The sequence below is a fragment of the Myodes glareolus genome, chromosome 20 (genome assembly GCF_982192425.1).
Source record: "Myodes glareolus chromosome 20, mMyoGla1.1, whole genome shotgun sequence".
Lineage (NCBI taxonomy): Eukaryota > Metazoa > Chordata > Mammalia > Rodentia > Cricetidae > Myodes > Myodes glareolus.
In genome coordinates, this window is record NC_142045.1 from 13,361,071 (window position 1) to 13,387,421 (window position 26,351).

Consider the following 26,351-nt stretch of genomic DNA (forward strand, 5'->3'; position numbering starts at 1 on the left):
GAAGTCAGCATTTTCTTTGGGTCATTAAGCTGGAACGGGTCATCTGCCTGACTGCCTAGATGAGCGTGTCTGCCCCAGAGTCTCATCTTGAGGTAGCCCTCTTGCTGCTGCCACGGTTTCCCTTCGGTTCAGTTTTCATCAGCCTTCAGAATGTGTCGTGATGACTACCCACCTTGAGAATGTGGCATTTGTTATTCTTCCATCCCCCGTGTCCTGGGGACAGTGTTGAGACTCTACTCTTGGCTTATTCTCAATTCAGCTGGCATTCACTGTACCTCTGTTGTGGGTTCGCAAAATGAATGAGAATGAAATAGAGCCTTGCTTCTAATATGAGAAAAAAAAAACCCCAAAAGCACAGAGAGTCTATGTCGAAGATTACAAAAGTCTAAATACAAAATTATGCAAGGCACTACCATGGTGGTATACAGCTGGATTCTATACAGCGGGACTCTTGGTACGGGAATCTTCTTATGGGAGAAGATGGTGAATTTGAGGCCAGTTTGGGCTGCATAAGAATAACGATCTTCCAAAAACTCAAAACTACAGCTAAACCCAACTGTGGCATGAGGCCTTTCCTGGGGAAACAAGTCACAAAGAGGTCATACTTACCCGAGCTTGGAAACCCACAACAGACCAAAGGAATAATGCTAAGTCCAGCGGTGTGTGCCAATGAGTTTATTGAGCTTCTTACAGGAGCATGGTTGAGGAGTGACCTACTGGGTCAGAAACAACTCAAAAGCCACTACATCAGGGAAAAGCTTGCCCCAAGGCTAGCGATGATTCACAAAAGCCTCAGCCGTGAAGTTCTCTGCAGAATTGTCAGGCAGGCAGCTATATATCTGGTCCGAGAGTATCCTCCAGGTCGCTAGACTTTCTCCCCAGAAGCTGAGGTGGCCAGGGACTCAAGGTTGCTAGACTCCCCCTCTCCCATCACCCTCCCCCCACCCCCATCAGCTGAGGTGGCCAGGGACTTCTGGGAGGTGTTTCCTCCTTCCATCACCTTGGGAAGGGACCCTCGAGCATCTTACGTTCCTAACACCTTAAAGCAGGTTCTATGGGTGGAAAAGCTGACAAGTTGGTTAACTGAGTCACTGGAAGAGAAGAGTATTAATAATACTTTATTAATATATGGTGTTAGTTTACCTTTGAATCTGTGTTTGGCAAGACTTTTCTTCAGAGATTTTACCTAAGTCATGGTGTGAAGACCCAGCTAAGGTATAAAAAGCAACTACATGCTTCCCTAGTATTTGAAATTCATGTAAACCTGAGTTCAAGTTTGAACTCTACTATATATATATATATATATATATATATATATATATATATATATATAATTATATAGCCTTTGGCGAGCTTCATATCCTTTTAGCTTGTATCACTGTCTACTAAGGCAAAGACTACTTGTTTTTCTAGAGTTCTGGATAGTTTAAAAAGCAGCAACACTATACATACCACATGATAGACAGAAAAGTCAGTCACTCCCCCCCACACACACACACTTATAGTTGATGAAGTTCAATTGAGGAAAAACCAAACCAACGGGCATCTGTCTACCTTAGGGATGCCCAGTGAGTTAATAACCTCATCTTTCTCTTCCAGGGCTTTCGAGTTGCCCTTGAACGGTTGAACACCACCTATTAGACAGAATGAGCCGCAGGACCCTGACTGAGGCAGTGAAATAGAGATGACATCAAGCTCTAGTGAGGTCTTATGATCTCCCTTAAGGAAAGCCAGTTTAGTGTATTCTAAGTCCCGATGTCTCCAGCTGCATATTTTGGAGCCATCTTTGACTGCCCGCTGTCCCTGTTAATTCACTTTCCTCAGGGATTCTGAACATCAAAGCAACAAAGGCTCAATTTAGTAGAGTATGAGGAAATGGAATATTCTGAAGCGTTTAGGTTTCTGTGTTGAATAGTAAACATACTACCTTCTGTCCCTGGACGGTTTTTGGTCTTAGTGTTTATATAATTCTATTGCATTAGAGTCAGTATTGAAAGTTGTATGACGTCCTTTTTTTTTTTCAAGTCTTAGTGAAAATCCTTAGAAGCTACGTTAGTTACTTTGCTGTCATTGGAAGTAAAAAAAAAAATAAAAAGCTGTTATCAGAAACATTGGTTCTCATGCTGTGTTAATGTAGGTCAGATGCGAAGATTCAACATGTGGATTTTTCTCCTGCGTATAACACTTAACTGGTCTTGTTAATAGACAGACATGCATTTTTCTCTTTCTTCTAAAAATTAGTTGCAAAACGTTAAAGCTAATCAGCTATAGCAAAGTTAGAATTACAATAATTAACATTACACTATGAAATCAAAGCATGATTTGATATATGATGGTTGCATATAAACTGAAAAGATTCAGAACGTTCCAAGAAGTAAAGGGTTGCCAGTGTGTCTTCCACGAGCTGGAACTTCTGTTAGGTTTGAGCGTTTGTTCTACTTTTTATTTACAGAACGAACTGGATATATAGATCTTCTTCTCATCCTAAGTTCCTGTTTTGAATTACATATCTTATTTCCAGTTTAAATGGTTGCAAAATTATGGCAAGAGGTAGAGGACAACAGAAATAAAGCGTGTCTCAGGTTCCGATGTCTGTTAGCGCTCAGCATTGCAGGGCATTTGTTCAGCGTAGGGAGAAGAGAGCAAAGAACAAATCAGCTGGGAACACTTTTATCTTATACTAAGTTCACATGTTAAAAAATGATATTTGTTTCCAGAATTTGAAAAATAGTCACTCTTAAACTGGCATTTAAATAATTTTCTTTGTTTTCTTTACTGGGAATGTTAGGTGAGCAATCGTAATTTTGTGCCCGTTTTTCTTCATGCTCATCATGGCAAAGAACATAAACCTTGCAGGAAAATTATTCATACATTATTAATATTTGAGGAGAGCCATTTCAATATTTGGTGCACTCTTAAATGTATGTATTTCTTATGTATGTATGTATAAATGTATGTATGTGTGTATGTATGTGTGTGTGTGTGTGTGTATTAAATGTATGCATTTTTACCCAGTAGGGATATTTTGCAGAGATATTTAAATTAAGAATGGAAACATAAATTGATAACATCCTCTACTTTTTAGTTCTGAACTTAAAAGAACTGAAAACAGTTTGTGTATTCCTAATGAAACACCAGGATGGAATATATAAATATATTGTGTTAGACTTCATCTTTTTGGATTCATGCACCTATGGACATTTGATAGAAATATTGCCCTCTGCCCCATCCATAAGTGTTATATATATTCTGCATATTGATAAGGTAGAGCTGTCTTTTCTGCCTTAGAGGAATTCTTTATGAGCACTGGCTTTATTTTTTCAATTCTCAAATGTCTGTCATGGCCTCTGATAGCTTCCGTATCAGGCTGATTTATTGGGTTCTGTCGGTATTTTGACAACTACTTTAGATCAAAAGGTGTCTTCATCTTTGGGTGTATGTGTGTGCTGCAGTAATGGCATGCCCGAGGCTGGATAATTTATAAGGTACACAAAGTTAGTTCTTACAGCTTCGGAGGCTGAGAAGTCTGGAGGGGTCTGTATCTGGTGTGGAACTCCATGCTATAGCATGGCCCAGTGGAAGGCAGAGAAGGAGAGAGGTAGGGGATGGAGAGCGAGGGGAGAGGGAGGGAAGGAAAAGGATAGGGAGGGAGTTAAGGGGGAGGAGACAGGGAGAGCATAAACAAACAAAGAAACAAAAACAAGAGACTGAATCTGCAGCTTCGAGTCCTTTTTTACTCACCAAAATTGTGTGCACTAGGATGGAATATTTAAGACCTAAACTCTTTAAAATGTTCTACCCCTTACTGTTATAGAATTCATGATTAATTGGCTAGCACATGCTTTGGGAATAAATTAAATAATATAATTCTGCCATTTATACTCCAATCTCATGTCCTCTCACAGACAAAAATCCATTCATCCCATTGCCATGGTCTCCAATGCCTTTAGATCTTTCTTACGTCAATTCAGAGGCTCCATAGTTCATGCTTTCATCTGAATTAGGAACAGAGAAGGTCCTCTGTGCACAATTTATCCTGCGGAATGTCTCTCTCCAACTGCGAGCCTCTAACACTAAACCAGTTACCTGCTTACGGAATACAATGGTAGATACGCATCCCTACACCCGAAAAGAAAATCAGACAAGAATAGTCAGTCCAAAGTAAATTCAAATCCCGACAGAGGAAACAGCATGAAGCTAACGTAGCTTAATCTCCTTTGATGTCGTAGTCAGCATCCTGGGCACACTGGCAAGAGGTTTGGACCCACAAGGCGTCCTGCGTTCTCGTCGTTGTGACTTTTCAGGGCACACAGTTCTTCGAAGAGCTCGTGTGGTTGGAGTCATGTGTCACAGCCTTCGTAGGCTAGGCTAGTATGCTGTAACTCTCTAGTTCTGGGGACTCATGGGATGCTCCACTCTTGGCCTCCACTGACTCTCGTGGGGCCTCTCAATTCTGACAGTGCCTTTGGAGCAGGTTTTTAACAGGCTCTTGAAATATAAGAGTCACTGTAATGAATCCATAGTTCATGTACGCATACCTTCTGGAGCTGGACCTGGGCTCATTTGAGCCTCGGCCGCAGGTCTGAGGAGCACAGTGCCTGTAGGTGGCCTTGGGCAGTGCATGCTTTATACTACAGATGGTCCTAGAACTTTTGTTCTAAAGTCTCTTAATATTTATACCTATTGCATTGAGGAAATAATCAAACCATTACTGACAAGACTTATTTGTACTTTCTAATATTTTTTTAACTGGGTGACTATGATTTTTCTGAAGTAAAGCTATCTCTCCAGAAATTTGTTTGCCTGTTTGTAATGCTGATTGTGTCTTTATTTAGATAACCGCTTAATGTGTGTTCCCAGGCTCTTTGCTTGAATCCACCATAGGGGAGTCTTGGTTGATATATCTCTGCTAATGAGGGACTGGACTACTTGCAAGCAGAGCAATTTTCATTCCATCATCGAATAAGAAATAAAGGAGCCACAAACTTAACTTTACTAAAGTTAGCAATCAAAAACGGTCCGTCTACAGGGTCAAACAGAAATTCACTCAGTGCATTCTCAAAATTGTAAAGCAAGGGTGCAGGAGGCAGGCATGAGGATTAACTGCACATTGTCTTTCTTACTTGCATTAATGCAGCTCTATCACCTGGGTGACAGATACATAAATGATCGAAGGGTAAATTAGAGGGCAATTTGCCCTTTGTTCCTCGTGTTCTTGATGACCCATATTTGCCACAAGTATTTTAGGCAGAAATGGAGAGCAATAAAAGAAGATCTAAACCATACTGATTCACTGCCCCAAAATGTAATGATTTTTAAAATAATTGCATTTTTTAAGTACTGCAAATATGAGCTAATGGCTCAAGATTGGCCCAAGATCCTCTAATGAGCAGATAGTTGTAATTTCTAATTATCGTCTTCCTTGTTCCCCCTTAATTAGAGTGAATTAAGTTCTTTGTGTACACGCTGGGAAAGACCATGAAAGTATAATTTATTGTGATTACCAGTGACGTGTGTTTTAAAAGACATTTTCCTCCTGAGTACATGGACACTCATCTGCAAATACTTTTAACCTCTTAGGGACAGTTTATCTACAAGGTGATGCAGAAAGAAAGAAACCTTTAGTGGCTGACGGCTCCCTTCCCCTGCGAAATTCTGATTTACCTTTTGTCCATGGAAAAATAATGTAACGTAAAGGAGAAATGTCAAGTGTGCTAAAGAGCCTTTGCTTAAAGGCTTTGGCTATAATTAGGTTTACTGTGGATTGCTTGAAAGTGGATACGTAGCAAAACTGAACGTCAGCTACTTCAACCGGATGTTGGACTGGCAGAATCTGGAGCGACTGAGCTCATTCTGTGCCACGGCTTTCCTGTTTTCACCTGCTTCGCATTTTTTTGCAGCTGTAAAAACAATACACTGCAGAAGAAAGGGGACCACAAGCCACTTAGCTCTCAACATGGCCCCTACCCTGTCGGCTTAGGAGATGTTGCTTCTCCTTAGACTTGACTTTGTTTCTTTTCCTTGCTGGGTCCTTGATCCTTCCCACGCTCTCGTTCTTGCTGAGCTTCGCAATTAGGCTGAAAGTCAAACCGCTTACCCAAGTCCTTTAATAATAATTCTGGTGTTTGTATCTTTGCCTGGTAAGACATCTCAAAGAATAAGAGAATGATAGAGCAAGAGAAAGCCTTAGAAGTCACGTGATAGGACCTTCTATTTTGTCAGTGATGTAATTTGAGGCATTAAATACTTTACTACTTGAATTACATGCTTATTAAATATTAAAGCAAATCTCCGGGCTTGTTTCAGTGCACCTTGCCATGCCCCACGGCCCACAAAAGTCTGCCATTTGACCTGTGAGGATTTCTGCCTGCCTTAGGGAGAAGCACTTCCTGTGATTCTGCCTCCGTATGTGGGCTCAGTCACTTGGCTATTTCTCAACACATGATAACTAGCCTTTCATTTTAAACTTACCACTACCGAGACACACCCGGGAAGAGAGTCTCAATAAAATATGGCATTGTGTTGACTTTGGAGCATGCCTTTGGGGTGGGGGTGGGGAGTTGTTTTCGTTATTGATATGGGAATACACAGCCAAGGTGGGAACCACCAATCCCTAGGCAAGGAGTCCTGAACGGTACGGGAGTGTCGATTTGAGCTGAGCCCAGGCAAGCAATGGAGAATGTATGGATTTTTTCCCCCCTGCTGTTGACAGTAAATGTGATGTAGCGGTTTGAAGTTCCTGTCTTGACCTACTCACAATAATGGAATTATAAGATAAAACAAACCCATTTCTTCCTGAGGCTGCTTTTTGTCAGGGTATTTTATGACAGCAACAGAAATTAAATGGGGACACAATATGTAAAAACTTTCATGTGAAGAATGACTGGCAACTTATAAGCAAAAAAGGGAAAATCCAACAAGAGTCACCCATCCAATCCACTTTCAATTAGAGCAGTTCTATTTCTATGCCCACATCATTTTGTTATTCCTTGTCGGCAAAAGATAATGTGTTTATACATATGTGTGCATGTATAAAACACATATAAAGTATATATATATATATATCACATATATATCACTAATACATATCACAATTTTACTAATATAGAGACACACAAATGGGCATTTTAAGAAGGGTAGTCAGATTTTATTAGTATTATATATTAATATTTAATAGCTTTCAAGTTATTAAACCCATAGGTGACAAACAAAATAGAATGTCTTCTTTGGCCAGAGCCTTCAGTGTTCTGCTCACCTGGTTATTTCCTCTCCTGTTCAAGTGAAAGTCATCAGGATGCTCAAAGCCAGTGTGAAATAAATTATTTCATTAATACGGAGGTTGCTGCTGTACGGCCACCTCAGCACAAAGTGTGATCACCTGGTAAACTCATCACAGGTTAAAAAATATCACCGGTCAATAAGCCTTCAACACACTTACCCCAGATCACAGAGGAGCAAAACAGGACATTGCTCAATGTCTGTCATTCACCCTTGAGGTCATGTAACTTGACTAGGTCTGCCATGGTTTGAATAGGAATAGCACCCTAGCACCCATAGGCTTATATATATGAATAATTGGTTCCCAGTTGATGAAACTATTTGGGAAGGATAGGAAGGAGATATGTCATTTTTGGAGGGTGTATGTCACTAGGAATGAGCTTTGGGGTTCAAAAGCCAACACCATTCCTAGTTACCACCCGCTTCCTCTCTCCCTCTACCTCATGGATGTTGCTTAACATGTACGCCCTCATCTACTGCTGCAGCATCTTACCTGCCTGTCTGCCTGCTACCCTTGTCCCTGCCATGATGGCCATGGACTAACCCTCTGAAAAGTTATGCAAATTTCTATTATCAGTTGCCTTGGTCACGGTGTCTCTTCAGAGCAATAGAACAGTAACTAAGACAGGGAACTTCAGCTCTAGACTTCTAGAAAGCATTACCAGAGTGTTACTGACCTGGGAAATGGTCAAAATTTGAAGGGTTCTGTCCGGTCAATAAGAATATCTTCCCCATAGTTGTAAAGTTGAAAAATCTATGCTTGGTAAGTTGAGTTCCACCGTCTCCATACACACTCTTTCATTACTATCATTATGTGACATCAAATTTTAGCCTCGGGTTGATGCTGCCAATTCAACTCTCTCCCTACTTAATTTTATTCCGGAGAAAACAGACTTTAAAAGGTGAGCTTTCTTAGCTCTGTGCTCAGAACTGATCAGTGTCCGGTAACTCTTGTATCTGGCCAGTGTTATTTTCCTTAGGCTACTCGAAAATCCTTGTTTAATGATCTCTTGGCATTACCTGCCTCTGTCTGTTTTTTGATTTCTTTTTCCGTTTTTTATTCTTAGCATAACCTTTGATTCTTATTAAATACTAATAATGAAATAATTTATTTATATTATTAATTAAATAAATGCTTTATGATTGATATGTAATAATTAATTTATTAATTAATATAAAATATGTAAATGATAAACTATTTATTTATTTATTTAAAAATATTTAATAAAAATTAAGATTTTGTCCTTTAACTTATTTTCAGTAAATTTTATCTGATTTACTAATTGTGGAATGCAGTTGAAAAGAGATCTAGGAGGTCGCACTAGAATGCTGATGTCCCCAAAGAAATAATCCGTCTTTCTGTTTTACTGTCTTGTCATATGCTTTCAGTAGACCCTGCTTATTGGTTTTATTCTACTTCTTTCAAAAATCCCAAATGTCCTTTATTAAATGATAGATTAGATTAAACATTAGAAGTTGCAGAATATAATAGTGTCTGTGTTGGTAGAAATAAACTGTCTCAAATTTAAAGTTTATTTAAATTGGAGTCTTTGAACTCTGTCTTGATATGTAGCCATCTATATACCTCAAATGTTAGAGCTAAAAATTGGCCAGTAGACTGTGGAGCTCGTGTTTTTCTTTGGATTCAGGCATTCTTTAGTTTATATTAGTCCAGTAACTTAACAAACACTCTTTTGTTCTAAAACCTGTTTATTTTGTGTTTGCTTGTGTGTGTGTTTATGCATATGGCATGACACATGTGGGAGTCGGAAGACATCACAGGGATTCCAGATACACAACTGAGTCCATCGGGCTATGTGCCAGGACCCTTTACCCACGCTGAATTATCTTGCTGGCCCCACTTAACAAATATACTGCAGAAAATCACATTGTTCTCCACTCAATAGACTGACATTTTCCTGAGTATTCCCACAATGCAGCAGTAATAACCAGTATATACATGAACTAATGTAAGAAGGTTCTGGACAGACTCGTATAGTGCCCTCAAGGGACAGAGAAAAAGAATCCCCACTGCCTCTCAAAGCCTGGGTGAACTCTCATAAAACTTGTTACAAGCTTTTGTGTCAAACTGTTTGGATCACCAGCCCACAAATAATAACACAGAGACTTATTATTAATTATGAAAGCTTGGGGCCTAGATTTCTCCCCGTCTTCCTCCTCTCTCTCCCTGGAAATCCCACGTATCTTCTCCTACCTAGATATCAGTCCTTCAGCTCCTTATTAATCCAACCAGAAGGCACCTTAGGCAGAGACACATCTTCACAGTGTACACAAATATTCTACACCCAAAGCTGACACAGATCTTGCGTGTGCAGTCACTGGCTGTTCACTCACTCTGTGCATGCCAGGCTGAAGGAAGCCCTCAAGCCTGCTCAGAGAAAGCCTTCCAGAAAGCCTCCGAATCCTCGGATCATCATGGAGAATCTCCTGCAATCCTTTCTAAAACCCACACCTCCTATAAAGACTGTGTCCGTCCTTAAAAAAAGAGAAAGAGAACCCTTGTTTGCTCTTGAGGGGAGTCACCCAGTGATCTCAGCCTTCTACTGTAGAGTCCTTGCCAGCAGTGCAGAAATTAGTGAATGACATGTACCCTTTCCCTTAACCAAGCTCTGCCCGGGATCTCGGTGTAGAAGTCAGTCCTATTCATAGCCCTATGTGTCCTTAGGAAACACTCAAGAAAAGACCCATTTTTTTTCTAGCAATTTAAGAAAAAGAAAGAATGGCACAGAGATATTTGGAAGAGCTCCGTACCTTGCATTTGTTATAGGAACCTAAAATTTCTCTTTCAGAAGTCTTTGGAAACTTCTGCTTGATCAGCCTGTCATCCCAAAGGAGAGATTGCATCCGAAAATGGGACCAGAGTAGAGGGATATAATGAAATTTTAGTCAAGCTGTTGAGATGAACTCTGGGTATCTACTACTAATTTGGGCCTCCATTGTGCCCTGAATTTCTTCGGAATAACAAGGTTTTAAAACTCTTCCCTGGTAAACAGTGGTAGCTAAGCAGTATACACTGCCAGCAAGAATGAGCAGTAGCTGTGGGCAGACCGGGCTTGAATCCTGAGACGTCTGTGCTAGGCCTTAGAGAAGCGTCGTGACGCGGAAACACAAGCTGGGAGTTGGAGTGTTCTGGGCTTCTCTGTGCCTATAGTCCCAGCAAATAGAAAGTGTGACTAAAACTGAGTGCATGGTATGTCCTCCCCTTCCTCGCCCCTAGCTCTGGTTATAAAAGTTCATCCAGTAAATAGTGATTCCATTTTTGGATCTATTTTCTTTCTTAAAAAAAATTATTTCTTCAAGTTTTGGTTCATCTCTGTATTGTACATTGAGTATCTTCCCGCTCATACCCTGGTCCTGCCCTTTTTCTCATCCCTCTAGAGAATGTTACTGATTTTCATGTCATTTAGATAAATAGGTAGGAAGATGATACATATTTAGGTAGATAAGTAGGTAGGTAGGTAGATAGATAGATAGATAGATAGATAGATAGATAGATAGATAGATAGATAGATAGATAGATAGGGTAGATAGATAGATAGATGATAGAGAGATAGGGTAGATAGATGGATAGATAGATAGATAGATAGATACACAGATAGATAGATAGATAGATAGATAGATAGATAGATAGATAGATAGATAGATAGATAGATAGATAGATGATAGATAGAAAGGATAGATAGATAGATAGATAGATAGATAGATAGATAGATAGATAGATAGATAGATGATAGATAGAAAGGGTAGATAGATAGATACACAGATAGATAGATAGATAGATAGATAGATAGATAGATAGATAGATAGATAGATAGATAGATAGATAGATAGGTGAGCTAGATAGACATATTCACATAGAGACAAGATCTCAGGTATCCAAGGTCTCAGGTGTCGTTGAGCTCACCGTGTACACAGCAAAGGATGACCTTGAATTCCTGATTCTCTTGCCTCCACTGTCTGTTCTTCCAGAGAGCTCTACTCCCAGTGCTCGCTGTGTGCGAAGCAATTACTTTGCCAAATGCACTGAGTCCCCAGCCCCCTGGACCTGTATTTATAGTCTGTTTCTAATCATTCACTCGGGCACTTCGGTTTATTTGGCTAAAGATATTTTACTTCCCTGTGTTCCTCTCTTTGCCAGCGGTTGTCACGCGTGCTCACCTACTGGATCAGGTTTTCTTCTTGCAAAATTAGTCCTCTGAAAAGAATTCATTTCACACTAGAATCAGGGCAGAGCCTCTGCAATCCCTGGGTACCGTCTCCGCTGCTTCATTTCAGGCAGCAGAGCCATGTGAGGAAGACACTTGAGCCCAAAATGACCTCATTTGCTGCAGTTAGATATTTATGGAAGGCACCTGACAGAATCTTATTTTTGAAGCTTACAGGAGCATTTTAAAAGAGTGGGTATTTATTCCCGGGAAAACATCCTCATAGTTGCAAATACGAAATGCCTTTGGAAACAAAGCTTTCCACAAAGATAAGACAAAATCAATCTGTCTAGGAGTTGACCAAACAGAAAGCATGACTGTGCTCTTACAGGATAAATGGAGGTGACAGTCATCCTAATTTTTCTCAGGTCATCCTGAGACTTAGAGCAAAGTTTCCACCCAGGATCCTGACACAAATCCTCTTGTGTTAGTATCGAGAGAAGGTTTGTGTTCTCCAGAAACTATGAGAGAATGGAACACTCGGCTTATGTTGGTACTGATGTCACTCACAGATATGACAAGTTAAAAACGAATTATGTTTAGGTAATAGGCAAAGTGCATTTTTCATTACTCAGTTCACTTACATAATTGCAGTAGCATGTGCCATAATGTGACTACTATTTCATACCAAGGTTATGTTGAGTTTTGTAAAAGATAATTTTGTGAAAGTTTCCGCCATGAGTCTTTTTGTTTGTCTGTTTGTCCTGGAGAATTCCTTTGTTTTCTGCCATTAATATAAAGTCTCGATGCTAAAGTTTGTGGAAGTAGGGAAGGTAAGATCCACGTGACAGCGCTGAATGAGACTCTCTGTGTTTGAAAAAGCCCTTCCGTAAATCCCCGGTCAGAAGGGATGATGATCTTTATGCCCACAAATGTTTGGTGTGTTTGAATGGTCATTTGCTTGGTTGGTTTTTAGTTGTGTAAAATTTTCTTGTTCGTGTTTGTTATATACCGTACCGTGTTGCATAATAGTGTATGTTGTGTGTTTATTATATCTTCCCATAACTCACCTGTCCCCATGACTCCCACTTCTATTTGTTCCTTTCGGTAGATTCACTCCTACTTTTGTCATTGTTACATATCTGATTTTATATATCTGCATCTGGAACACCATACTAAATCAATTAAGCCAGTCTCAGAAAGATACATACTGTATTTTCTCCTGTATGTGTTTTCTATATATCTACCTATGTGTACATAGATATATAGATGTAGATCTATAGATAGATATATCAATATATAGATATAGATATGATCTAAGTTTTTGATAAACTATCAAATTACACACTTATCATACTTGAATTAAGTGACCCTTCCACTGAGGATCCAAACCTCCCCGCCACTTGAAACCCTTCCCTTGGCTACCTTACACGGCCTACCACATACATACTGTAAACAGTAGCTCATGACCATTAATTAGTTTGCTTGCTGTTGAACTTTTTATAACTAGAGTTTTTTGATAATTACCTACTTGCTGCCTGGCTTCATTTCTTTTTAAAAATAATATTAATTTATTAGTTTTGATAACTTTAGAAATGTGTTTTGATCATATCCACCCTCGCTTCGCCCCTTAACTCCTCTCAGATCCACGCCAAACTCACGTCTTAGTTTTTTTCTTTTTTAAGTTCCTGACCAACTCGAGTTCGTGCTGCCCGTCCGTCACAGGTGTAGGCCTATCCTCTAGAGTGTGCCTGGCCTACCAAGAGCTGCAAACTTAAAGAAAGCTGACTGTTCCTCCCATAGAAGCCATCAGCTTCTACACAGCACCCCAGGCATGAGCTCATCAACCCCTTCCCACGCTGTGCTAGAATGTTGATTAATTGGGGCTCCTTTCAGGCACATGGAGGAAATGTGACATTGATGAGCATGGGCAATGAAAGGGCAGTTAGAGCAGCCAAGCGCCTGTTCTCACATGCCTGAACTCACAGAAGCTGCACTTTTAGCCACGCTGTGTGACTGGCAAGCAGTTCATTGGAGAGGGTCTCCTCTCTGCAGCAGGTGGTGCTGTTCTTCCTTAGCGGGGAGCAGTGTGGATTTCATAGCTGATTGAGCTCCTGAGCCTTGGAAGTCAGGTTAGCTCCTGAGTCTTGAGCCTCCTTCTTTCCTCAAGGAAGGAATGCTTCAGCTTGGAGCAAATAGCTACCCAACATCCCGATTGGATCTTGTGCCTCATGTAGCCCTATTAATATAAAAGTCCCATCACACGTCTGTTCGGAACAACCCAATGGTTCCCCATGTCTCTGTGGGTGAAAGCCCAAGTTAGAGAGAGGCCTATGGAAAGTGTCTTCTCCCTGTCTCCAAATCTCTGTCTTCTAGGTTGACCATGATCAGATGCTCTGACCTCTGACCTTCTGTCTTTTAGTATATACATGCTTGTGATCTGTTTTCTTTATGTGCAGCACTCTCCTCATCCCTGTAAGCCTGTCAAATTTGGCTTCTGCTGGGTCCTTCTGGAAGAGGATTTATGTCACCTTGCACTTAGAAGAGAAATCTACCTCCCCATCTCTCTCCATGCCTTAAATATCTTTCAGTATCTTTTTAGCTTGCTCGTTCGATTACCATCTAATATAGTATTTATTTTGTTAATTATTTTTCATTTCTGCGTTTCTGTCAGGCCAGAATATTAGTTTCTACAGGGCAGATTTTAAAAAACAACAAACAAACAGAACCTATTTTGTTCATGACGTGGTCCCAGATGTCAGCACAATGCCTGGTATGTAATGTCTACTAATAAGTATTTGTTTGTAACATACAAACCATTAAAGAGCTGGCATTTTAATACTGAACATTAGACTTTCCATCTTTGGTAGATTCACTATATATAGTACCAATTGACAAAATCTCATGAAAAAAATAAAAATTAGATGGCTTGTGAAAATTGACTTTTATGCTTGCTTCAAGCACATCGGTTGTGAAGAAGATCTACTATTTCGTTATAAAATCCGTGCATCCTTACTACTGCGTTAGACACTTTCCTTGTTGATGTGATCAAATGCCTGAAAACAAGCAACTTAAAAATTAAGAATTTAGTTTGACGGCTAGTTCAAGGAGATAGCCCCCATGGTGCTAGAGAAGGCGTGTAGACAGTAACTTCAGGCCGCTCGGCTCAGTGTACATGCGGTCAGGAAGCACTGGGCGGACAATAGTGGGTCTGGGATTTGAAGCTTTTGCTCCTTCCCCTATCTTCCAAAATATTGCCATCTGCTGAAGAGCAAGTGTCCAAACACATGAGCTAGTTGGGCCATTTTACATTCATACCACAACATATGCTTAACCCATCTGAAGGGGGTTTATATGCATCTCTGTAAGGATTTAAAGGACTCGAAACAGCTTCTCTCTCCCTACCTTCGTTAACCTCTCTTTCCTTCTTCTTTTCTCTCCTTCTGTAAAATACTCTGAAGTGGTCTGGCTGAAATCCTGCTGCAGGATAAGAAGATAATTGTATACAGTCTATATACAATGTATCTTTCTTTGGAGTGACTTTGCAACTCTTACCACAGCACATAAACATCTAGTCCCTGTACCTGTCCAGCTAGGAATGTCCTTGGAAATGTCCCTTTGCCCTGTGCAGTGCAAGCCTCCTGTCAACTCTTAAGACTTTCTGTGAACACTCCACCAGCTCAGCCTCTGTTCTTTAAGGGAGCTCACAGATAGGTGCTCCTTCTTGTCCTGTAAGCCCTCCTGCCTACTGTACCATCTCCCCAGCTCTGAGGAGGTTAAGGGAATGAAGACACTATTTATGCTGTCACCTGAAGAAAACACAGCTAGTACCCAAGAAAAGGTTAGCAAGCTGCTGAGTTAAATGTGTGTCTTGTGTGTTCAGGAAGAAGCAAGAAAGCTGTAGGACCAGAGGCCGAACGATAAGGTGAAGCCTCGTGGGGGCTTTGGTTGCTGTTCAGCTTGTGAAGGGAAGGCATGACGAGGCACTCCCTCAAAGTCTGGGTCCTGAACCTACAGGGGAGTTAGATAATAACTAAATGAAAGTGTAAATTATAAAGCAAGCAGGAAAGCTTGTAATGGAAAATATGTGTATTAGCTTCCTGCCACCGTAACAAATACCTGAGACAATGAACTTATCTAGGGAAAAGTTTGTTTTGGCTCGCAGTCTTGAAAGTTCCAGTCTGTAATGCTTGGCCCTGCTTTTTTGGCATGTGGTGAGGGGAGAAAAAAACTCTACTTACTGATAGCTAAGAACATGGAAGTTCCCTTCATAGGATCCTCCAGTGATGAAGAGCCCCCCCTCACTAGGCCTCACCTGCTGAAAGCTCTCCTTCCTCCGCCATTGGTGTTACTCTTGGGTTGAGCCTTTAACACGTACATGGATCACGGGACACATTCAAAACCCAAACCACAGCAGCATGAACTCAGCATGCACAAGAGGAAAATGCTTGGCATTAACAGTATAGGAGTCATCTAAAAGAGAAATCAGGAGGATGGATCTTAGTGTGTGCCTAGCCGTGCCTTCTCCCTCTCCTGGGAGCTGGAAGGTAGGACCAGTGTGAGGACAAGATGGTAGCAGTTACATCCCCTGTCCCTTGGTGGTTTGCTGTGGATTTTCTAAGGTGTTTTATATTCATCTATGTATGAAGTAAAATTGCGAAAGCAAGAAACAAATATATCAGAAAGAGACATCTATAATGCCATATTTGTGTTGAATCCCCGTCTTTTGATCCAGACAGAAAGGGCTTGGTGACTGCCTCCACCCCATATATAGTGAATTAGTATTGCAGGTCAAAGTGGTTCTTTTTTTTTATATGTATACTTTATTGTACATTTTCCCTAGTCCCCTTCCTTCCTCCTTTCTCCCCTTCCACTCTTTGCCTCTGCCCGTCCATACTCACAGTTTACTCAGGAAATCTTGTCTGTTTTTTCCTTTTTAGGTAGATCCATGTATGTCTCTCTTAGGATCTTTTTTCTTGTCTAGGTTCTGGGGTTGTGGATTGTAGGCTGCTTTTTTTTTCTTTATGTCTCAAAGCTACTTATGAGTGAGTACATATTATATATGTCTTTCTGGATCTGGGTAACCTCACTCAGTATATATTTTTTCTAGTTCCGTACATTTGCTGCAGATTTCAAGATGTGTATGAATGAACCACATTTTCCTTATCCATTTTTCGGTTGAGGGTCCTCTGGGTTCTTATTGGCTGTATCATGGGACTAACGAGAGAACGCTGTTGACGAACAAACATGAAGATTTATGTTCAGTCTCCAGCACTCATGTGAAGAGCATGGTGCAGTGGAGCAGTCTGTACCTCTGACATTAGAAGGTCATGGTCATCAGGTGGATCCCGTGGAGTTAGTTCATTGGCAGGCCAGCCTAGCTGAATGGGTAGGCTTCAGGTTCCTTGAATGGTCCTGTCTCAGGAAACAAGACAGAAAGCTATCAAGGAAGATTCCTGGTATCTATCTTGTCTCTCCATGATCATGTGCACTCATACACATCCATAGAAATGTGTATAAAACACACACACACACACTCTCTCTCTCTCAGATTATTAAAAATATCTGATTTTAGTTTTAAAATTACCCAGAAGCATTTAAAACATTATGTTCTGAGAACCCTGTGTATTGCTTTGAATTGATTTGCCCTCTTCTTTTTTGTTACCTGCTGTCTTTCTATAGTCACCCTTTTTGAACTTACAAATTTATTCATTTAAAATTTGCTTACTGACAAGGGTTAAGTGTTCTACCAGTTGAACTCTGTGACTCGTAGCCAAGGTTTGGTAAGATGTTGTACTGTAGTAATATCTGTAGGGGAAGAAAAGAACAAAAACAGAAACATGGGCCATTGTTGGTTCTGCCAAAGAAGCATTGCCCTCTGTTGGTTTAAGAAGTCAAGACATTTGGTTGTGTTTTCTGCAGGGTTTCTGACTGTTGTTTCTTTTAAAACTTTCGGAGATTTATCTATTTCATGTGTCTGAGTGTGTTGAGTGCACATGTACTACAGGCGTGTTTGGTGCTCGTGAAGATCAGAAGAGGGTGTCCTGATCCCCTGGAACTGGAGTTCCCGGTGCTGCGAACCATCATGTGGGTGCTGGTTGCCAAACCTAGGTCGTTTGCAGAAGCAACAAAAGCTCTTAACTGCTGAGCCTTCTCTCCAGCCCCCGCAAGAGTTGCTTCTCATTTTGAACTGAAACATTTTACTCTGAACTTCTGAGAATAGTCTTTCACCCAGAATCGGATGCTCACAGTGTTTCTTTGTAACTTTTAGATGAAAGACAGTGTGTCAATGCCAAATGGCCACGGAAGCTGCTATGTTGTTTTAAACTCCTAAAAAGTTTTTCTTTCCTTTATTTTTTAAGTGGAAGTGAGCTCTCTTTTCGTTCTTTGCTGCATGGAAAATATTACAGCCTCTTTCAACAAGCCTGGGCGGAGATGAGTTTTACAGAGTTTCATTTATTTATTTATTTTTCTTAGGAACTTACATTGTAAATCTTACTTCTGTGTAGGCTTGCATCAGATTCGAGAGTTGGAATGCCAGGGTTGGACCATTGTTTTAAACGTCCGCCACTAGATACGTTTGATGCTGTGAGGTTATCCATTCTGTGCCGTTGTCTGGCTTTCGTTCATCGTGACTGATGCCCTTGCCTTCGGAGTATAAGTAGAAAGATAGAGACAGGTGGCAAGGATTGATTAGCAATCTTTCTTCCAACAGAAACAATAAACTCACTAGATAAATCGCTAGCTCAAAAGCCTGAAAAATACATGCTGAAAGAAGTGTATGTGTGTGTGTATGTGCGCATGTATGTATGTGTTTATGAGTATGTATATGTATAATAGTGATTGTGTTTTTCTAGAAGCCCTTAAAGATTCTATCTGGTCTTTCTTTACAGCATATGAATGTTTATGGAAAAATAGGCTTTTGGCTTCTAATGAACTGAAAAATGGTTTCTTGCCATCTCTTCAAGTGGTGTTTTTAAGTAAAAAGAAATAGGCCAATATTATTGCCAATAGATAAACAATATGCATATAATAATTGCTACAAAAACGTTTACCTTCTCCTGCCTTTCTGGTTCCAGAAATCAGTCAGGGTGGGGATTTTAGTACAAATCAAGGCCACAAAGAAAGGAGACCAGCAGTCACGAGTAAAGGAAACTATGTATGGCAGAGCGGACAGAAAAGCCGGCAATCCCTTCATCAGCAAGGGGTCATGGCAGAAGAGAGAGGAGGAGAGTTGCTGGGTTCCTGACAGCTTTGGCAGTAGCCGCTTCTGTAGAGACAGTTCTTGTGTTGTGTGGAGACAGCTATTGACCAAAGCGGAGGGAATTGTATATAGCCCAGGGGTGCCTGGATCTGATCAAAGAATGGAGCAATGGAATTGGCTTAGCTTGCCGGAGAATGAGATCATAGTTGACATAACGCTGGACAAACAGAACTTGGAGGGTACATCTGCAATTGAACTTATCCTTTTCTCGGCCCTCACTGCCTGCTCAAACCACTCCGCAGCTGAGCCTTCTTTTCCCAGAGAAAGTAGGAGACACATTTGTTGGTTTCTAAGGCTCCTTTGGGAATTTAAGCAAAATCAAATACCCCTGAACTTTTCAATAGCTTATACCAATATACATATGGCATGAGTCTGTTGGTTGTATTGTCTGATCTAGTCTAGTCTAATGTATCGTCTCTCATTCAGTCCGAGGTGACGTGTCTCTCCCTTGCAGTATCTACTTGCTACAGTGTAGTAAGAGCCATGGTGAGCACGGATTTCTCCACGAGTCTGTCTTCCCCCATACTCTCCAAACACCTCTGGCTTCTTCATCGTGGGTGAATAAGCAGAGGGCAGAGAAGGCAGGAGGACCTTCCAGAATGAACATGGGTTTGCTCTCACGGACAGTGAGCCTGGCTTTCTTGCTGGGCACCTTCATGAGGTCTCTGGAGAGTCCCCCATCCTCTTTCACTGTGTCTCTTTTGCGTGCCGACTCCAACATGAAGGAAGTGGAAAGGGATTCTCCCCTTAGCGCAGTCATAACAGCGTGGCGGTTGCTTTGGGTTGAGATTCGGGGCGCACCGACTTTGCAGATAAGGGGTACCGACAGGGAAATGCTCCTCTGGTACTTACCAGGGAAGTGATTGCAGGGAGTGTGTGCGAGGGTGCAAATGCTGTGTGGACTGCTGCTGAACACAGTTGCCCCGGAAGAGATGTGCTGAACCTCCCGTATGTAGTTAAGAGACAGCGGAGGAAAAAGGTTCTGGCTAACGGACATATCAATGTTTGCTAGGAAGCCCTCCCGGGGTTGTGCCCCACAGCCTATGTATAACTTGTGCATATGGCTTGCACAGATTCTGGCTCTTTTAATACGTCTCCCTGTTTACTCTCTACCCCAGATGTCAGACTTCATATTTTTACCATAATTGGATGTGGTTTATGTTTTTAAAATTGCTGTGAGTTTTTCTCTGTACCTTTTAGTTCTCTGACGAATTTAACTCTTCTTTTTCCAGTTGTATACGAACACAGATCAAGACTAGAGAAATCTTTGCAAAAGGAGAGGCTTGAGCACAAGAAAGCAAAGGAAGGTAAGGCAGCCCGGGCTCGTGGCCTTCCATGTGCTCTCACTCTTCTTTGATGGATCATTACTTGACCTAAGATGCTTTTTGCTTTTGTAATTTTTTTTATGCTAAGTCTCTTCTAAAATGAGCCCAAAGCCAGTGCTATAGGTGGGCAGAGAAAGAGCTGTCAATGCTTGGCATGATGCCGACATTTTATACAGGCTCAGCGATGGGGAAGTGGCCTTTTCTCCGCTGGGAACTCAGGTCAGATAGTGAGTGAAAGATGTGTGAGCTTTATCATTAGGTCTTGACTTAGAGGTCTCCACTGCCTCCAGTCCCGTAGAGAAGCCTGTGCATTACAGACTCAAGAGCGGATTTAGCTTTCATTCTGCTTCTGAAGCCTTCATGACGGTCGTACATCGGCTCCCAAATTATTCCCGAAATAATACATGACTTCCCTTCTGTAGAACGTAGCTGTATTTCGAATGCAGCAAACCTCTGTCCACGGTTGCGGTTTGGGAAAACATGCATGGTTTAGAACATGGCACTTTTGATACGCCCGTCTTACATACCTGTAGTGTGTGAGTTGGAACACTACCTGGAATCTTTCAAATGAAACACCTGTTATTATTATTTCATGAAAAATTTCACTGACGCAGCTGTTCAGCCAGAAATGAGCAGCTGATCCTGGCAGTGTTGTTGACTGTCATCAGGGCTTCTTAGGACGGCATGAATGCAGCGTCTAGCTGCCTGAAGGTGTCTGCATTCTTATTTTTTATTTATTCACATTTTATGATTAATCTCGGAATTAGAGCTCTTGTCACCCTTGGTGGACTAGAAGGTTAAGTTCAGGGATGCGTGCTGGATTCTGTGCAATACTCTCTTGGGTTGAACAGACTTGCGAATTCGGAGAAACTTGAAGACTTATCTTTATGGAGTGATTTTATGGCGCCATCTAGTGGATAATAAAGTTTTCAGGGCATAGAAGATGGCTTGTCTTTTCAGTTCTTGAAGGGAGTAGTGTGCCCTTTGGTGGATAGCAATCAATCACCCTGTCTCCAAATGCACCCCCTGCCTCTCAATTTCGAAGGAAGCTTTTCAGAGATATTGTAAGTGCGCTATTAGCCACTTGATTAAAACACGGATTCTGGGGACGCAGGGTTCACAGTTAGAAGGGGAAGCAGAAGACGGCACGCTTTGTCATCTGTTTTCCAAAGCTTTGAGAGGCAAGATGAAATACATAAATCACCAAACAGATTGATTCGAACCGAAAACGTTTTTGCAAGTCTGAGTAAAGTACAGCTTTTTTTTTCCTTCTGAGATGTCGAAAAGTTTTAAAATGGATTGACTTATCACTTTCTCTTTCTGCATTTTTTTATCTTTGCTAGATTTCCTTGTTTATAAGTTAGAAGCACAAGAAACACTGAACAAAGGAAGGGTAAGGCTTTTGTTCTGTTGTGGTGTTTAATTTGTTTCCATGAACCTTGAGAGGGACAAAAATATTACTGTGAAAAACTGTACTCTTATCGGTCACCGGCATTGTATGTTGGACATGCATTTCTGTTACAAAAAAAAAAAAAAGAAAAAAACCTCCAAGAGGAAAACATGAAGCATTATTCATTTGAAACTTACCTTGCCTTGCATCTGGACACGTTATACGTTGATGGTGATTAGTGATGAACTGAGATCACCTCACCATGCTAATATGAAGTGAAGACTTTATTTGGTTGCCTGGTTTGGTTCTGGCCTTTTGAGATGGGTTCTCTTATCCTCAAGAAGTCCCCAGAATCATTGTGTAGCAAAGGATGGCTTTGACCTCCTGCTCCTCCCGTCCCTGCTGCCTTAGTGCTAGAATGACCAGCGTGTGCTACTGTGTGTGGCCAGCAGGGATCATTTTTTTAGTCGCTCCTTTATTTGTTCATGGTGTCTCTTTCCTATGACGTGTCAGACTTCTGTTTGCCTTATCCAAATGCTGTCAAACAGGAGATCTACCTTAGAGCTGGCATTTGCAAGCGTCTGACGAGTGAATTATGGACAGACTGAGTGATGTTGACATTTAAAAATATTTTAAAGTTAAAATTGACTGGAGAAAAGCCAGTCTATCTCTTACACTAGAAAAATGTGTGAGTGTTAGTTGAATAAAACATTAGTGTTTAGGGATTTCAAAATGGAAAAAAGTTTGAAACGGATTTCAAAAAATTGAAAAGGCAATTTCAAAAGTTCTTGGAATTGCCTGGGAGAACCCCTCAGCTTTCAACGCTTGCTTGCTTTGAGAAGCCCCAACCAGACCTGTGTGCACACGATTGTGTATTTTATAATGTAATTTCTTTATAAACTAAAAAGAAAAGAAAAGGGAAGGACAGGCGATGAGATGATAACGCATAAATGTCGCTTATTTTAGGAGCTATGGAAAGAAAACACGGGCACACACCTGCATGGTGACAGAGCACAGCAGGGCTTTTGCTGGGCAAAGATAAACCAGCCTAGGGAACGAAGGGGGGCATGTTCCAGGTGTCCTCAGTATAGTGATTGGGAGTGAAAGCCTAGGATGTTGGAACTGGGGGGCCTGTGGGGACAGCTGCTCCCTTAGACTGCAGGGATGGTCAGGAACATGGGAGAAGAAGGCTGAGTTCGGCCATCACCAACCTGGGTTCCAGCCCATTCCTCCCTCCGCTGCTGTATGGAGTAATCGCTCCAGTTCTGGCATTCGAAGCCCCAGCCATGTCCCCTGGTGGGAAACGAAGGTTACATGAATGCCCACTGAAGTGGAGGGAAGAAAGGTCCTTCTCTTCCTCCCTGAAGACGTGCTGAGTTTGTGAGGTCTGCTCTTAATTGGTCTGTCCTCCGCCCCTCCCACCTGTCCTGGCCCCTAAGCTCTGTATTAGGCATACACTGTGGCTTTCAGAAGTTCATTGTGGGTCTGGGCCTCTAGGCGTCTTTAGATTATGAGAAACAGAACCAAAATATTTCTAAGATCCCTGTCAACTTATCATTGTATGATTCCATCCCCGTTCTTTACATTAACAAACTCTAACAAACCCAGGAGAAAATTGGAACCTTGTTTCTGCTGCTAAATAAAGCAATAGGCGGTCTTAGGAGGTGACCCAGTGGTCGGTGATGGCCAAGTGCATGCAAGGCCCTGAGTTCCATCTTCAATACAGCTAAATAAATAAATAAATGAGATGGCTCTAAAGATAAACTGTCTCTATCGCAGAATTTGTGTTAGCTTACAAAGCAAAACTGAGAATCTTTTATTAAGCAAGTGAAGCTGTCCTCAGCAAAAGGCCCAGATCAGCTATCTTTTGTTGATTTGATTTTCTTTTATTTACAGCAAGATTCCAATAGCAGATACAGTGCACTGAATGTCCAGCATCAGATGCTGAAAGTAAGTAACTTAAAATGCCTTATATGAATGAGGAAAGGCATAGGCAATGTTTGAACTAATTAACCATATATAATGTAAAAATAGAGAAGGTTTGTAGAAAGTTGGCCTAGTATATGTAGTCATAGTTGTCTAAGAATTTTCTATAATTTCAGTGTCTCAGCGTGATTTTTACCTTTATGCAAAAAAGTGGTTAAGTTTTTATATAATAATTAGACTCTCTGCTTTTTAAATGATCTCTTTGGTATCTTTAAAATTCTTTGCTTGGTCTCTCATGGTGGTTTTTCTTTTATCTTGGACAGACTGGAATGTGTAGAACTCAAAAGGTTCCTCTGTGTTGCTAATGTTTAATTGATGTACTTTTATCTACTCTAAGAACACAATTTATTAATTAAGCATCTTCCTTCCTTGGGCCTGGAGTAAAACTTACTATCATGTGTCAGGAAGACCAAAACCACAGAGAGGAAAGCAAGAGAGTTATTGATTCCATCGAGCTGGGAGAGAGGGGTAGCAGAGTCTGTAACATTCTGTATAAACCCACTCTGTGCCCACATAGGCCCTGTGTGTTAGCATGCAGCACCCTGTGCAAACCCACTGTGTGTCCACATCAATTCTGTGTGTTAGCATGCAGCGCCCTATGCAAACCCACTGTGTGTCCACATCGGCCCTGTGTGTTAGCATGCAGCACCCTGTGCAAACTCACTGTGTGTCCACATTGACCCAGTGTGTTAGCATGCAGCACCCTGTACAAACCTACTATGTGCCAACATCAGCCCTGTGTGTTAGCATGTAACACCATGTGCAAACCCACTGTGTGCCCCACATCATCCCTGTGTGTTAGCCTGCAGCACCCTGTACAAACCCACTGTATGCCGTCATCAGCCCAATGTGTTAGCATGCAACACCATGTGCAAATCCACCATGTGCCCGTATCAGCCCTGTGTGTTGGCATGCAGCACCGTGCTCAAACCACCATGTGTCCTGCATCGGCCCTGTCTGTTAGCATGCAGAACCATGTGCAAACCCACTATATGCCCACATCATCCCTGTGTGTTATCATGCAGCACCATGCACAAACCCACTGTGTGCTCCCACTTCATTGACCCTCACCTTATGTGTTAGCTTAGTGTTTCCTATGCATTCATATCAGCAAAGCACACACTTCCTATTGAAACCAGAATCTCTCCCATCTTTAAGAGTGCAGTACTTGACATAAAGCTGGGCATCCATCCACATAACCATTTGGAGAATGTAGAATTTAAATAGCTTGTGACGGCAGTGCAGAATTACAATATAAAATCAAATAAGTAAAAGTTAATTCCAGAAACAATACGTTACTTTCCTCAAAGGGAAGCTAGTTCCCTCTCCCTCTCCATCTCCTCTACACCCACCGCTCTTTCAGACTAGAACACTGAAAATCAAGGATAAGTTCAATAGAGTGGTCCTCTGGGGTCAAAGCCCTGCCTTTGTGTATTTCTACGATATCTAGAAGAGAATTATGTGCATAGTGAACATATTCAGACTCTCTCTTGCCATTATGTTTTTGGCTTTGCCATCAATAGTATTTATAGTGAACTGGGTAGCATGAGCAATCTAGAAATGATTGAAAATATGGTAGTGGATATGTACAAATATACCATAAAGAATCGTGAGCCTTTTCAGATTTTGGTAACTTAACATGGAGTTGTCCTGAATCCTCCCATAAATGCTGTGGAGTCTTGATTTTGCTTGCTAAGTAGAGAAAGTAAACAAAGTGGCTAAGGTTAAGTTTATCATCACCTTTACCTTGTTTCTATGGTGATTTGAATCCAGGGAATACCCTAAAAATCCATCATTTTCCATCTCTTAAACTACCTTCTTACTCTTACTTATGTTTAAAACCAAGGGGAGATTTGTATTTTTCCATGGTCTCAGTTGAAGAGTAAAGGAAATGAAAAGGAATTACACAAAAGAAATAAGCAAAAACCCTACCTGAGCTCACTCCTTCATTAATCCTCACCGTCTGATGAAAGAAAGGCCCGGCGGCCGAGAAATAGACCCTTGCGTGATTCAGGGAACGTGTCTTTGCTCAAGCGTTCTTCTTGCAGAGCCAGCATGAGGAGCTGAAGAAGCAACACAGTGATTTGGAAGAGGAACACCGTAAGCAAGGGGAAGACTTCAGCAGAACGTTCAATGACCACAAGCAGAGGTACCTGCAGCTTCAGCAAGAGAAGGAACAAGAACTCTCGAAGCTGAAAGGTATTTGATAGGGCTAGAGATGTCTTTGTGCACCATGTCAACAAGAGCACACGCAGGTGCTGTACACAGGCGCAGGCGCTGTAAGGTCTGTATACTATTCATTGCAGCCCCATGTAGACTGCAGTACATAAAAGGTCCTCAGTGATGGTCAGTGGTGTCCTGTTTTAGCTTCTGGGAAACTCCACTATGACATGAAGGCAGGATCTTACTTTGTACTTAATTTTTTTTCCTCCAAATGTAGGCATAAATTCTGTGCCCAGGAGTCTGGAGCAGGCAGTAAGGAAGTAAAACTGTACCAGGTGTGGCAAGAGAAAGAGACTGAAGCTCTCCTTTCATGCTTAGCAGACCTTGTAGGGATGGAGCCCTCTGCAGAGGTATCCCTTTATGAGGACAGTTTACCTGGCGTAATCCAGATTTATTTAAGACTTGTCATCCTGACTCATGGATTAATTGTGTCCCCTTTCATTCTCACAGCCACTGCTTCTTCCAAAATAGGTTATATCATCACCCTGCCAGCATTCCCTTGTGTTATTTATATATTGCCATGCAACCATTGGCCTAATATTGCCAGATATTGTTAGATCCATTTTTAAATGCTGTTGAATCCTCAAATGTGGAAAAGACTATATAGGTATTTTTTTTAAAAAAGAAAAAGCCCACCAAGTTTGTACATTTGAGTAGTACTTAATTTGTAAAACACGTGTAATGATAGAATTTCCAAAATTAAAGAGGTAGATCTAGAA

General features: G+C 41.3%; 1 protein-coding gene across 2 annotated transcripts in view; it reads left to right on the top strand.

Moving 5' to 3' along the window:
* Golim4 (golgi integral membrane protein 4) overlaps nt 1-26,351 on the top strand; it is a 75,303-nt gene that overhangs the window by 23,103 nt on the left and 25,849 nt on the right. For both annotated transcript variants that reach the window (XM_048424449.3, XM_048424450.3), the window contains exons 2-5: nt 19,941-20,015; nt 21,377-21,426; nt 23,320-23,373; nt 25,458-25,608. In XM_048424449.3, coding sequence (XP_048280406.3) covers nt 19,941-20,015; nt 21,377-21,426; nt 23,320-23,373; nt 25,458-25,608 — 330 coding nt within the window. The remainder of the gene's footprint in view (nt 1-19,940; nt 20,016-21,376; nt 21,427-23,319; nt 23,374-25,457; nt 25,609-26,351) is intronic.